The sequence below is a fragment of the Balaenoptera borealis genome (genome assembly GCF_965194805.1).
Source record: "Balaenoptera borealis genome assembly, chromosome: 12".
Lineage (NCBI taxonomy): Eukaryota > Metazoa > Chordata > Mammalia > Artiodactyla > Balaenopteridae > Balaenoptera > Balaenoptera borealis.
The window spans coordinates 33,771,853-33,787,642 of record NC_138869.1 but is presented as its reverse complement, the minus strand read 5'-3'; the positions used below and the strand labels follow the sequence as shown (position 1 = coordinate 33,787,642).

The 15,790-nt window shown below is 41.9% G+C and overlaps 2 protein-coding genes across 15 annotated transcripts in view; one reads left to right on the top strand and one right to left on the bottom strand.

The window, feature by feature from the left end:
- LOC309606950 (uncharacterized protein) overlaps positions 1 to 11,108 on the top strand; it is a 757,417-nt gene extending 746,309 nt beyond the window's left edge. The window contains exons 7-8 of one of the 2 annotated variants that reach the window (XR_014232126.1): positions 2,201 to 2,290; positions 5,905 to 5,922. Coding sequence is in view for 1 of the 2 variants with exons in the window: in XM_082344853.1 (XP_082200979.1) it covers positions 2,201 to 2,237 (37 nt within the window). In the remaining variant the exon portion in view is untranslated. Of the gene's footprint in view, positions 1 to 2,200 lie in introns of both variants that reach the window. The other variant, XM_082344853.1, reaches the window with a different exon arrangement.
- Positions 1 to 15,790, bottom strand: part of FHIT (fragile histidine triad diadenosine triphosphatase) — a 1,491,711-nt gene that overhangs the window by 101,663 nt on the left and 1,374,258 nt on the right. The window lies entirely within an intron of this gene.

Sequence of the window (15,790 nt, the reverse complement as noted above, 5' to 3'; positions counted from 1 at the left end):
CTAACCAGCACCCATCCTCCTCCTTCTGTGCTGGGCATTTCAAGCCTTCCCCAGCGCTGGCTCCTTGACCTCAGTCTCACCCTCCACCCACAGCTCTCCAAGGCCAGACAGACCTGCCGCAAACTCTGCTGTCCTCTTGGCCCCAGCCTGCTCGAGACTCTACAGTGGCTCCGTCCCCACTGCTTAGCTGGCAGAACTCGAGTTTACCATGGATTGCAAACCCCTCACAAACCAGCCCAAATGTGCTTTTCAAACCTCACGCATCCCCTTACCTCCGCCTTTGCTCCTGCGGCCCTTCCCACTTGGAAGGTCCTTACTAGTCCTACTCAGACTCAAATTCCCAAGTAAATCCCAAGACACGGCTCAGTTCCCGTGTTCTCTCGGAGGCCTTCCCCAGTCAAGCTGCCCTCCTCTGGCGTGGAACCCTAGTGTGTGCTGCAGGGCAGGGAAAGCAGGGGTTTAGGCTTAGAGACCCGGGTTCATCTCCCAGCTTCAACCTGTGGCAGCAGGAGGTGTTTGGTTGAGCTGTGTAACCTTTCCGCACCTCAGTTTCCTGATTTGTAAAATGGAGATTGATTCTGCTCTCTCCACAGGGTTATCATGAGGTTTGAATAAAAACACTCTGCACACACCCCAATTCTTTCCCAGAGGCTTCCTGTCTGCTTTTCAAAGAGCCCTCGGTCTGGTGATGGCGCAGGGAACAGAAGAGAGGCCAGGTTGCCAGACCTCCAGCCCCAGCCTCCACGCTTCAACCAGAGCCGCACACCCCTGATCAATTTCCTTACGCATTTAGGGTCAGGGTAACCTTTAAGTAGGAAGAAGAAAAAAGAAAAGCACGCAATTCCAAAAAAAAGAAAGAAGAAAACCACTATCCTACATAGTGAGGGACCATTAGAAGCACACGCACCCGTACTCACTCACTGCCTTCCACAGAGATTGCTCTGATCCACCACTGTACGGCCGGTCTCCCCAGATATTTTATACGTGCCTTAGGAGCACGGCCTGAGTTATCTCTAAACATTTAGTTACCTCAGTAAGTACTTAAATACTCTCAGTGCCTTGCTCCCTGCCTGTTCCTCCAGAAATCCCCCTTTTATAAGTTTAAGCCCACCAAGTGGCTCCCTTTCCATTTCCCTAAGCAGGAGCTCCAGGCTTCCTTATCTGCCCTTCCCCACCTTCTGGCAGGATCTACTTCAGCCTTTGCTCCACTATCTCTCTCTCCTAGCACCAAACACCAGCCAGAGAATAGCCACTGAGATCAGTGTTTCCTGAGCAGGATTCGGAGAATCACAGATATTAGAGATGAAGAAGAAAAAAATCTCTCAGGACATCCTGTCCTCTCCTTGTGCAAAACGGTTCCAGCCTGAACATTTTCTAAATATTTGTCAGGCCTGGTATTAAAGGCTTGAAGCGACAGGGCCCCTCAGGGGAGAAGTTGGCATTATACTTCAGTCTTAGAGATGATTTCTCTGACTGACTTTTCAGCCTTCTGTTTCACCACTGAACCTCACCTCTCACTTTTAGTTAACGCCCTTTTGAATCTCACCTCTTACTTTTAGTTAAAGCCCTTCTCAGTAGCCAAGCTATGATGAGTGGGGACTAAAGAAAGGCCACAGGAAGGGTCAGAAGAGGACAGAGCTGTCACTCCATGGGCTATGTGCTCTTTTGGCTCCAGGTACTTAAAAGGATGGGCAAGGTGAAATCCTGACCTCCTACTTCAACTTCTATCCTAAAGAAAAGGCACACCCTCAGTCTTACAGATCTGCTCCTTTCCATTCAGAGAGTCAAAATGCAATCTTGTCATTACAGGCATACCTCAGAGATAGAGTGGGCTCAGTTCCAGACCACCTCAATCAAGTAAATATTGCAATAAAGCCAGTCACACAAATTTCTCGGTTTCCCAGTGCATGTAAAAGTTGTGTTAACACTGTACTGAAGTCTACTAAGCGTGCAATAGCATTATGTCTAGAGAAGCAATGTATATACCTAAATTTAAAAAATACTTTATTGCTAAAAAAAAAAGCTCATCATCATATGAGCCTTCAGCGAGGCATAATCTTTTTGCTGGTGGAGGGTCGTGCTTCGATGTCGATGGCTCCTGACTGATCAGGGTGATGGTTGCTGAAGGCTGGGATGGCCGTGGCAGTTTCTTAAAACAAGACAATGAAATTTGCCACATTGATTGACTTCTTCTCTGCAGCAGGCCATGCTGTGTGAAAGCACTGTACCCGCCTTAGAACTTCTTTCAAAATTGGAGCCAACCCTCTCAAACCTGCCTCTGCTTTATCAGGTAACTTGATGTAATATTCTAAATCCTCTGTTGTCATTTCAACAGTCGTCACAGAATCTTCACCAGGAGAAGATTCCATCTCAAGAAATTACTTTCTTTGCTCATCCATAAGAAACAACTCCTCAACTGTTACAGTTTTATCATGAGATTGCAGCAATCAGTCACATCTTTACGCTCTACTTCTAATTCTAGTTCTCTTGCTATTTCTACCACATCTGTAGTTACTTCGTCCACTGAAGTTCCGAACCCCTTAAAGTCAACTGTGAAGTCTGGGATCAACTTCTGCCAAATTCCTGTTAATATTGACATTTTGATCTCTTCCCATGAATCATGAATGTTCTTAATGGCATCTAGAATGGTGAATCCTTTCCAGGAGGTTTTTAACTGACTGCCCAGATCCATCAGAGGAATCACTATGTATGGCAGCTATAGCCTTATAAAATGTATTTCTTAAATAATAAGACTTGAGAGTTGATATTGCTCCTTGATCCATGGGCTACAGAATGGCTGCTGTGTTAGCAGGCATGAAGACAACATGGGTCTCATTGCACATCTCCACCAGAGCTGTGGAGTGACCAGGTGCTTTGTCAATGAGCAGTAATATTTAGAAAGGAATCTTTTTTTCTGAGTAGTAGGTCTAAGAGTGGGCTAAAAATATTCAGCAAACCATGTTGTAAACACTGTAAACAGATGTGCTGTCATCCAGGATTTGTTATTCCATTTATAGAGCATGGGCAGAGTAGCTTTAGCATGATTCTTAAGGGCCCTAGGATTTTCAGAATGGTAAATGAGCATTGGCTTCAACTTAAAGTCACCAGTGGCATTAGCCCCTAACAAGAGAGTCAGCCTGTCCTTTGAATCTTTGAAGCCAGGCACTGACTTTGCCTCTCTAGCTATGAAGGTCCTAGGCGGCATCTTCTTCCAATATTAGGCTGTTTCATCTACATTGAAAAGCTGTTGTTTAGTGTAGCCACCTGCATGAATTATCTTAGCTAGATCTTCTGGATAACTTGCTGCAGCTTCTACATCACCTCTTGCTGCTTCACGACTTGCACTTTTACGTTATGGAGATGGCTTCTTTCCTTAAACCTCATGAATCAACCTCTGCTAGCTTCAAACTTTTCTTCTGTAGCTTCCTCACCTCTCTCAGCCTTCATAGAACAGAAGAGAGTTACGGCCTGGCTCTGGATTAGGCTTTGGCTTTAGGGAATGTTGTGGCTTGTTTGATCTTCTCTCCGGACCACTAACACTTTCTCCACATCAGCGATAAGGCTGTTTCACTTTCTTATCATTCATGTGTTCACTGGAGTAGCGTTTTAAATTTTCTCAAGAACTTGTCCTTTAAATTCACAACTTGGCTAACTATCTGGCACCAGAGGCCTAGCTTTTGGCCTCTCTCAGCTTTCGACACGCCTTCCTCACTAAGCTTAATCATTTCTGGCTTTTGCTTTAGAGTGAGAGATGTATGACTCTTCTGTTCACTTGAACACTTGGAGGTCATTGTAGGGTTATTAATTGGCCTAATTTCAATATCGCTGTGTCTCAGGAAATAGGGAGGCCCGAGGAGAGGGAGAGAGATGGGGGAACAGCTGGTCAGCGGAGTAGTCGGAACACACACAACACTTACGGATTAAGTTCTCTTTGTTATATGGGCACCGTTCATAGCACCCCAAAACAATTACAATTGTAACATCAAGGATGACTGATCACAGATCACCATAACAAATGTAATAAAAATGAAAAAATTTGAAGTGTTATGAGAATTACCAAAATGTGACACAGAAATACTAAGTGAGCAAATGCTCTTGAAAAAATAGCACTGACAGATTTGCCCGATGCAAGGTTGCCACAAACCTTCAATGTGTAAAAGTGCAATATCTGTGAAGTGCAGTAAAATGAGGTATGCCTGGATAAGATAATGATAAAGTCTTACATTTGTGTCCCTGCTGAGGTTACCAACTTAGATGCCTAAAGGAGCCCTTCAAGACTGGCAAATGCCCCACCTCCAACAGATTGCCATCTCCCAGGAATATGTACCCCGTGTTGCCAGAAATCAAGATTTCAGTGTTAACTGTTCTAAGTTTTAAATGTTGGTAACTAACTGCCGTAAGAGGTCATACCTTTCCTGGGTAGCCTGAAACTCCTGAGTGAGTTAAAAAGTTATTTTTAACCGATTGCAAAGGGCTGGTTGACACCAATCCTCTCAGCTGCATGAGATTTCTCCTCCCTCTGAAATTTATCACTATTCCTTCAGCATGAATGTAGGAAGTACATGGCTGTACGTTTATAATTTGGGGTGTAGAAGTCTTGCCTCATGGGTTCCCAAAGGACAGGGGTCACATCTGATACTGCTTGACCCTAAAGCCCAAAGATGCACAGATGTTTTTTCTGCTACCTTTTGCATAGTTACACCAGTCAAATGGACCGTCCCCAGTGCACCTGTGCATAAAAACAGCCAAGCTCTCAGGGAATGGTTAAAACTGCTGTGGGTCTAGCCTACTTGAGTTTATACCCCTGTATTACTTGGTAGCTCTGAGACCTTGAGGAATTTCATACAACCTCAGTTTTCTCATCTGTAAACTGGGGATGCTAAAAATAGCCCTGACCTCCTAGGGTTGTTAGGAGGTTTAAATGAGATAGTAGGGCACAAATCATTTAGCTCACAGAATAACAACTCAATCAATGTCATTGGGAAGCCGCTTCACATTCTGATTCTATCAAAATAACCAGGAACCAATGGTGCCCTCATTTCACATCTTCTTGTTTCAGAGAGTCTCATTGGTCTCATTTTATTCACCTCTGGATTTTAGTTTTTCCTCTGAAGATCAGACTGGCTTGTTACATTCTTGGCAGAATCCGTAGCCCTCTTGTTTTCTGAATGTGGTGTAAATAAAAAGAAAGTCAGATGATCTTGTCCAGGTTAACTGTCATTCAGGAAGACAATAGTTCTATGCTAAACTAGGTCTGTGTGGGGTGTAGGGGAGGACAAGAGGACACACACATAATAAGGTAGAAACAGTATGCACCACGCCAGTTCCCCTCAAGGAAGGACCTCCTGCCTGACTGGGAGGCAGGTGGTCAGCAAACAGTGTCCAGCCATTGGCTCCTTCAAATGGGCCTCAGCAACACACAGCTGCTTCCCTAGAGGCCACCCCTTTCCTGGGCAGCCAGCATCTCCTAACTAAGCAAGACGAGCTTGGAAAGGCACTGCCATTTCAGCTTGTCACAGGACAAGCCTGATGGACAAAATACTCCAGAGCTCCCAGCTGGACTGGGTGATGCTTTACAAGGCCTGTCTTACAGTCTAACTGCTCTGCCTGGTTCTTCTTCTGCTCCTTCTTTCACAGATATTGATGCCTAATAAACATCTTACACCCCAGACTCCATCTCAGCACTGCTTCCCCAGAACCCAACCTACCACGCACACATGCACACCCACTCCTAAAGCCCCAGGAAGCCTTTAAAACTGTATCTTTTTAATAAATATGAAGCAGTCAATGTTGGTCATGAGGAAGACCAGGTTTGCATGGAAATCCACAGGTTTTATAGAGTCAGACGCATCTACAGAGTTGGGAAGGATTATCAATTCTGTTTTAATATTTCTGTTTTTACAGAGAGGAAATACCAAGAAGGTAGAAGGAACACGGCCCTTCAACAGATTTCTGGATCTTTGAGTACTTTCAGTAATATTTGTGTCTTCTAAAATAATGTTGGAACTTAGGGAAATTATTTTTTAAAATAGAAAAATAATAAATGACTCATTGGTGTTAACGCTCAATAATTTTCTCTCTGAAGTCCCCAAAGTATTCATGGTTAAAGGTATATTAGGGGAAGCAGGTAATGCAATGGAAAGATCAGTCTATGCTAAAGAGCCCAGCTTTGTTATTGTGCAATAAAGATGCAACCTGCAACCTGCTGCCATTCAGATTGGCTAAGAGGCCTCTGCAAATGTGGTGCCACATAAATACTGCTGAAAAGCTCTACCAGAAAAGTAGTATTTCAAAGATAATTCCTTACTTTCCCAGGAACAATAAAATACTGAAGGACAAAGATACCATATCACAGTCCTTCATGTGTCTCATCCTTCACCCTGAGCATATAGCTGCATCTGTCATGCTTTGCTGCCGTTATATTCCTTTTTTGCTCAAATATCACCTGATCTTCAATGGAATAAATTCTGTTATCACACAAATTCTATGTACGACAGTGATCTCATATATGGAGGTCAGATTCACATCCCTTTGAAGGACATTTAAGCTAACATGTATAGTTGTTTGTTAAAAAATAAGATTCTCCCATTGTAAAATGCATGTAAAAAAGAGGAAATGATGGTGTATGCCAGATGGGCTGTGTCTAAGTTACAATCGAATTGAGACAAAAATATCAAGGTGAATCTGAATGGTACCTGCAAACTATCCTAGGCCTCCAACTAACAAATATATGCAGACATGGAATATAGCCAGCTGCTGGGAATTTGTTCCTCAAGCTTTGCAACAGATATACCCGAGGGACTGTGGGGAAGGGATGAACAAGAGGTGCTTGTTTACTAGGAAGGAGCTAGTTGCTTTCTAATAAGAACAAAATAACTAAAACTGTTTGGTTCTCTAAAAGAAAGATTAGCATTGTCATCAGAAATAAAAATGAATTATTCTGAATTGATCATATATATCTATATGAGTAGCTCAAAGACTGAGATATGTATTAATTCTGCAGTGAAGGAAAAGCCTCATTCAATTTTGGATGGAGTTCAACAATATTAAAAGAATATATACTAAGTACACAGAAGCTACCTTTGATTTTAGTTCCTTAAAATAAATATACATACACAACTGTATATATGCACAACCTTAAAGATAAGTCATGCTGGGTTTTGTTTCATACAATTTTAATTAGGTATATGTTTTTCAATGTCTTCTGAAATGATCTGCTAGGACCAAAGGCTAACATGAAATTTCCTGCATGCTGGCAGCTAATTCAATAAAAATTAGAGAGGTGAAGCTCTGTTCCCCGGATGGGGAAGGTCTTAACACAAAACGTTCATTATTTCCATGTAAATTGCAAGAGTAAAGATGCTGGACTTAGCATTGAAGCAGGAGGAAGTTGTCACTTTTCATTATCAGTAGAAAAATGTTTTAATTTGCAATATTCCCTAGCAAAATTTGATCCGGCAACTCTACCTCTTTATCAATGTCTACCGTAATCCATTAATTTGCAGCTTCACAAGTACTATGTTGGGCCAATGGCTTTGGGTACCTCTCTTTGAAGGAATAGCACCCTACGTTCTTTTTCTGGCACCATCTCATTAAAATGAAACTCAGACTCAGAGTAACCCTGAAAGACCTAAGCCCTCCAATAAAAAATAGTGGTATGCTTCTCCTCTTAAATTACACAGCAGAAGTGAAGCCTGGTATATCACATGCGGCGGAGGAGCTAAAGGCCAAACTATTAAACTTAATGAGCTGATGCAAGCTCAGGCTCTCTAACCAGAGAGGTGAGGAACAGAAAAGATGGCCACCACCAAGGAACTTTTTAAAAAATATCAATTAAAACCATGTCACCTCTCTGCTCAGCTCCCACACTCATCACTTAACACCCAGACACGTGGGGCGCTGGCTGAGAAGTCACACAAGTCTGAGAAAAGGCACCTTGGAGGTGTGATCTGCCACAAGCAAGAGCCTTTCTGCGTTCGTATGTGTGGTGGTGAGACAACGGAAAGGACGCCGGTGCAAGAGGAGGTGGAGGTGGCCTTCATGGCATCCCAAGGGCCCGATTTTATGTTGTAATCCATTCTGACCCAACCAAATCTCTTCTTCTTGAGAATGACTAGATTACTGCTGAAGGTGTTCTCTACTTCTAATAGTCTTCCAGTCTCATTCCGTCCACCAAAGACCAGCTAAGGGTGCAGGGTCTTCTCCATCCTGCATGAAGATGAAGTTATGATGCTCTGATCCAGGACCAGATGGCTCTTCTCGGGTCCTGGGAAAAAGTCAACCTGGCTAAGTCCATCAGCTGATGCGTCTTCCGACACGTGAAATCTACAGTTGATGGGGGTGGTGGAAGTAGTGGTAATCTCATAGCTCAAAAACTAGTATAGCTTACTAATTATTAAACTAAAACTGTCATAGCTCATTAGCTATTAGTTAAATGTCAGTTACAATGTAGGATTTAATATGAATCATGAAGATAAGACGTAACAATTTATAGAGCATTTCTTAGGTCAGTCCCTATACTAAGCATTTTACATAGGTTATTGTACTTAATCCTTACAACCTCCATGCAAGGGGCCCATTTTTAGCCTCATTTTACAGATAAGAAAGCTAAGTGTGAGAGGCTAAGTAACTCGTCTGAAGTTAAACACCTAATGAGTGGTAGACCTGAGGTTCACACCCAGGTCTGGCTAACTCCAAGACCATTCGATATCACCTGATACCTACCCAGCCTCTGCAATATTTAGCATTATTCTCAGTCACCTCTACACTGTAGAGAAGTTCCTTTCACCTCAAAATCAAGCATATTAAATGCATCTGTGTTCTCAAAAGATAACAGTGTCTTGCCCAAAACAGTACAAAGTGCCACCATCAAAAGTCATTCTCACCAGAATTCACCTTGACCTCTAATGATTCTACATTGCTTGTCATGCTAGTTTCTTCATGGAAGTAGTATTTTTAAACTGCAAGTTTTAAACTGCTCCTATAAGCTTCTGACAACATGAAGATCAGACATTACTGTGGAGTTCTTTTTTAAACAAATCAGTAGGAATTTTCCAATTAAGAGACAAAGAGTAGTCACACATACCTGTAGAACTGATTCTAATTTACACCTTAATCTTGTTTCAATACACACCGCATGAGTCTTAGCTTAGACAGAGATAAGAGTCACCCAGTAGGGGCATATTAGTTCTTTCTAAATATTTTAATTAAAAAAAAAAAACTAGTATACTGAGTAGCTGCTGCAAATCCCATATGAATGACTTAATGTGCTGCAGAGTCCTGGTCTCTCGCATATAGCCCTCCAACCAGCCACCTTTCATCTCCTTAAGTAAACTAGGAGGAGGCCTTCTATGTAAGCTTTTTCTTTTTTTAAACTCTTGAATGATACTTTTTTTCCTGGAGTAGAGAGTAGAGAAAGGGAATGAACTACCAACTAGTAACACCACCAACACAGTGGCTACCGTTCATAGCACACCTTTTAGTACCAAGAAATAGGCTACACCCTTCACATGAATACTCATTTTTGAAGTACTTCCACAGGATATTAAGATCCTTATCCTACAGCTGAGGAATTTGACACTCAAAGAATGTGCATATCTCAAATTAGTCACTATATGCTTCAGAGGAAAGACTCGAATCCAAGTTTAGAGAATTTCATAGCCTGTCGGTTTTATCACTGCAGTAGGATATACTTAAAATATACCATCATATAACAAAGTGTGACCTTTGGTGTGTCAAATACCCTCTAAAAACTTAAAAAATAGCAAACTCAAAGATTAATCTAAATTGACGGACTTCCCTGGTGGCGCAGTGGTTGGGAATCCGCCTGCCAACGCAGGGGACACGGGTTCGAGCCCTGGTTCGGGAGGATCCCACATGCCGTGGAGCAACTAAGCCCATGTGCCACAACTACTGAGCCTGCACTCTATAGCCTGCGAGCCACACTACTGAAGCCCATATGCCTAGAGCCCGTGCTCCGCAACAAGAGAAGCCACCGCAATGAGAAGCCTGCGCACCGCAACGAAGAGTAGCCCCCGCTCGCCGCAACTAGAGGAAGCCCGCGCGCAGCAACGAAGACCCAATGCAGCCAAAAATAAATAAATGAAAAAGAAAAGGAAAAAAAAAGATTAATCTAAATTGACAAAACCTTCACTATCATCATGAAGGGACAATGTTTTAAATTGGGGACCAAGGGATTTATAGTTTCCAGATTGAGAATAATTTCCATGGACATATTTTTATTTTCATCATGTTCTGTTATGTGAGTGTGTGTTAGAGATAGACAAAGAGACTCCTTTCCTCTTATGCTATGTTGGAACTTTCCAGAGACAGTTAAAATCAGCTACTTAACTTCCATAAGTATCAAAATAAAATTATACTTATTTAGACCATAGAGTTCCTAACCATCATGGAGCTTCAGGAGTAGAAAAGCATGGGAGGCAGGGAATGCCAGCGTTTCTTCCCTGCATTTCCACAGTCCTGCTGCAATTCACGTCTCATCAACAGATAAAGTCATCAGGAGCTAATTAGTCCCTGTATAAAGGAAAGACAAAGAACAGACTCCTAAAAACTTCCCCCCAAACCAACAACAACAAATCACTGGAACCACTGAGTAGTTTGAGTAAATGAAAATTCTGAAGTAAATTAATTAGCTTTGCATAGACTTGTATCAAAAGTCATCATCCCTGCCCTGCAAGGAAATCCTGAGAAGCCTAGTTGTGTGAAAGAATAGTCTGAGAAGGAAATCAATCTCTGCTCTTCAACGTTGACGCTTTAAGGGGTCCCTGCTGTATAACTTGCCCAGAAGCATTCCAGGGGGAAGAGCCCATGGATTTATATCTGCTACACGTGCCACTGAACACAAATACGTCTGATAAATAATTGAAGCTCGGTAGAGAAAACTCCTCCACTGTGCTCATATCGCATGAGCTAAAGAACAGGGAAGGGAAGGCAAAGCGGTCAAGTGTGCCTTGTGAATTTCCACTTGTCATCCCACTTATCAATTAGATCATCACTCTGCCTCATGGAAGTATCAGCTCATTGTCTTAGGGAATCCAGGCTCTGGCATCATAAATTTAGCCAGTCTAGTTTCCTTCGCTTCCGTGCCACAGTGCAGGGCATAATCCATAATCCTCACAACAATCTTGTGATTTTGACAGATTAAACTAACGCCTGGGGACAGAGGACTGTGTATCACAGGGCACAAAGCTAGTAAGTTGTAGGGTGAGGATGTGCACCCAGGCCCAGGAAACTCTAGAGCCTGTATTATTGCCACACCAGGCCCCCTCCCTAAATCACATTTATATCAAGTGATCAAGGGAGCAGCCAGATTGCTCAGAAGCCTTTGGTATTAATACGAAGAAAACTAAGAAGCTCGCGTGGCTAGGTCTCTTATCCAATGGCACTTCCCTGGAAGGGGCAAATGGTCTCTGCTGGAATCCTTCCACTGACAGGGAGCTCTGTACCTCATACAACTTGGTTACTCAAAAGACTTAAATTTGCTCTTCCATAACTTATATCCAGTGATCTCAGTCGTGGCCTCTCAAGCCACTTGATCCAGTACTGACTGAGCTCAGTACTTGGATCCATAACAACGACTGCAAGGGTAGAGAATATCTTCACCTGCCAGAGCCCTTGTGAGGGCTCAGTGAGTGTTAAAATGGGGCCTGGCACATAGTAAGCATCTGTCCAATGTTAGTTTTGAAAATTCTCCTGATTTTATTTAGTAAGTTACTTCAAAGAATGCAATAAGCACTCATGAATGTCACTTATTAAAAAAATAAACAAAACAAAAAAACTATGCCCTTGACAACAACCTCTTTCTATGCGTCCAGACCTCTCTCATTTCCTCTCCTGTGACCCCCACTCAAAGTAATCATCATCTAGTCCCAGGTTCATACTTCCTGTGTCTTATTTTTTTTTTTTCCTGTGTCTTATTTTTATATGGTTTTGCTGCACTGTCTTAGTCTGCTCAGGCTGTTATAAAAAATACCATATACTGGGTGGCTTAAACAACAGACACTTATTTTCTCACAGTTCTGGAGGCTGGAAGTCCAAGATCAGGGTTCCAGTATAGTTGAGTTCTGGTGAGAACCCTCTTCCTGGCTTTCAGACTGCTGCCTTCTTGTTTTATGTTCACATGACCTTTCCTCAGTTCGTATTTATGGAGAGAGCGAAATCTCTCTCCCTCTCTCTCTCTTCCTCTTCTTATAAGGGCACTAATCCCATCATGAGGGCACTACCCTCATGACCTCAACTAAACTTAATTGCCCCCAAAGGCCTCACCTCCAAATACCATCACATTGGGGATTAGGGCTTCAACATATGAATTTAGGACGATACAAACATTTATTCCAGAACACATATCTATAATTGTTCCTAAAATGCTTTATAATATAAGCTGCTTTTAACTTTTATAAAAAAGGATAATATCCTTACACAATTTTATGTCTTCTTTGTGGGCCTATTTTCCCCCCCAATTAAAATTTAATTAGTAAGAAATTAAAAGACACCTGCAGGGCTTCCCTGGTGGCACAGTGGCTAAGAATTCACCTGCCAAAGCAGGGGACACGGGTTCGAGCCCTGGTCAGGGAAGATCCCACATGCCACGGAGCAACTAAGCCCTTGCGCCACAACTACTGAGCCTGCGCTCTAGAGCCCGCGAGCCACAACTACTGAGCCCACATGCCTAGAGCCCGTGCTCCGCGACAAGAGAAGCCACCGCAATAAGAAGCCCACACACCACAACGAAGAGTAGCCCCTGCTCGCCGCAAATAGAGAAAGCCCATGTGCAGCAACTAAGACCCAACACAGCCAAAAATAAAAATAAATAAATAAAATATGTTAAAAATAAATAAATAAATAAAAGATACCTACAACTGAATAATGAAACACTGCATATCAAAATCTGAACTTATATTAGAAAATAGCCTCAAAATTAACAAGCTCAATGTCAATCTTAAATACATAAATGAACAAAATAAATCCATATATAACAAAAGAAAACACATAATAAATACAATAGAGCAGAATTAATGAAATAGAAAACAAATAAATTGATAGAGGAGATCCCAAAAGTCAAAAGTTGGTTCTTTGATAAAATTTAAAACTTTGGCAAGACTGATAAAAAGAAGGTAAAGAAAAAAACACAGTGTTTTGAATGAAAAGGTGGATACAAACACAGCTAAAATAAGATAACAAAGAACTAACATCAGGACTTCCCTGGTGGCACAGTGGTTAAGAATCCACCTGGCAACACAGGGGACACAGGTTAGAGCCCTGGTCCAGGAAGATTCACAACTACTGAAGCCTGCACGCTTAGAGCCCGTGCTCTGCAACAAGAGAAGCCCTCGCTTGCCGCAGCTACAGAAAAGCCTGTGTGCAGCAATGAAGACCCAATGCAGCCAAAAATAAATAAATTTATTTTTAAAAAAAGAACTAATATCAACAACTATAAGTCACAATTTAAAAAATGGATGAATGGACAAATACCTAGTATATAACTTTCTAGAATGGGCACAAAAAATAACCAAAAGCTTATGCTGTCTTCTAACTATCAAAGAAATGGAAGTAGTGATTAAAAATATTTTGACAAAGAAAACACCCTGCCAGATAGTTGCAGAGGCAAGTTTTTCCAAACTTACAAGGAAGAGATCATTCCAATTTTATGCAAACTTTTCCAGATGATCGAAACAAAGAACTTATTCCCCACTGATTCTATAAGGGCAGTATAACCCTGTTACCAAGACCAGACAAAACCATTACAAGAGAAGAAAATTCCATTCTCATTTCACTCATAAACACAGAAGCACATCATTCTTCTTAGTAGGGTACTCAGTTGTAATCCATAAGAAACTTTATTTCCAATGCACAAATAGCAGCTTAGCACTATAGAAAGATCACATTAACTTTGGAATGTACCATTTTCCTAGCTGTATGATGTAGGTATGTCATCTAAGCTCTCCAATACTTAGTCTCTTTCTCTGAAAAATGGTGTTTTCATAATATCTATCTAATTCTTTGAGGATTAATGCAGTAAATCATACAAAGCCTTTAGCTCAGTGTCCAGAAGTAACAATAAACAATAATGATGAGTCATAGCTACTATTTATCAAATGCTCAGTTACTTAGCTGAGCATTTTTTTAAAAAAACTCCTTTAATGCTCTATCTCCCAGAGAGATAGAGAGTATTATCCCCAGTTATGGAATGAAGTAACAGAGTCAAGAAGAATTTCAACAACTTTCCCAGAGTCACACAAATTGCAAAAAGCCAGGCTAATTTAACAACCATGTGCGGTGAGAACACTGGTGCACAGGGGACACTTCCAATTGGAGGCAATAGCTGCTACTGAGGACCCAGCACTTCCTCTGAGAGGCATTGTAGTTCCTTCCATGAGCATGGGATGTATTCACCTTTTTGGGAAAGGTAGTTTTCAAGTTGGGGCTTGACTTGTGACATGTGAGATTAAATTGCAGCATTTCTAATGGAAAGGCTTCAGAGGGCAGGAGTGAGTGATGCACTGTCATTTATCCATCCCTGCATGGGGAACCTTGAACATTAATGAGATCAGACATGTCATGGTAGCTCCCTCGGCTTCCGCCACAAATTCTAGGTCAGAAGATTTTTTTTTTTCCCCAACATTCTGGCCACTTTCCCATCCACCTGGAACTCTTTGCCAGGTTCCTGAGATATAAGATTTATGATAATTTCCCTTAGGTATGGCTTATGGCTTTATTCCATTAAGGTTACCAAGAATGTTGCCAATAATCCATTTCATATTTTCATAGGAAAAGATTATTTATACAAACAAGCAATCTAGGAAAATGAATGACAGTTCTCAATTGAAGGAAAAGATGAGTAGCAGGAAACTTATGAGGCCTGGGGACTCAACTGGCTTGAAAAATTAGTAGAGGAGATACAGTGTTCTACTCTATTCTTCCCCCAGAGAAGCTTGCCTATTGATTAGACACAGAGAACTAACAAAGATTCAAGAATCAATTTGCTCTGTGAGTGTGGAAAACACCACCCCTGTTAAAGATTACACAGTGACACCATTTATTACTATGCTGTGCAAGATGCTTTTTTTTTTTGTATCTTAAGAGGCTCTATGCTTGCCTTTGTAGTACTGGTACCTTGGAAAGGAAAACAACAAGAATATGTTTCTCACCATTTAATGTCCAAAGTGATACTGGAAACTGTGAATGTTAACATATTTTCAAAGAGCTTTGATAGAGAAAACAAGACAGTGAAAGAGGATATTAACAAGCCTGGAGACAGAAAGATCTTGAGCTGAACCTCTGGGTACCACCTGCTGGTCCCCTGACACAACCACCCATACCATGCAGCTCTCCTAGTTTTCTCTAGGCTAAGAGCTTTATGCTTAGTTGGCTCAGTGAATATTATCAAATGAGTTCTGTCTTCAACTATGGTGAGACACAGCCTTGGAGAGAGGCAGGTAATGCTGAGAGAGTAAAGGGAAGGAAGTGCATGGAGAAGAAAGATTTGTTCATTCAACACAAATGCATATGTGTTGTGAAAAGCATTTGGGAGTTCCCCAAATCCATCCATCAGTGAAAAGGCATAAATGGTGATCTTCCCTTCCCTTTATTTCCCACCATGCCTTCCCTTGCTCTCCTGGAGAGAGATGATAGCATCTTAGGAGGTGGGTGGGAAGAGGGAGGAGCGTCTCGTGGATGTGAGTGGTAGTGGCAGCATGTGCTGTAGCTGAAGAGGTAGGGCAGTGGTGTGTGCAGTGTCTGAGGAAGTAGTATAGAGAGGATGAGAGTGGGG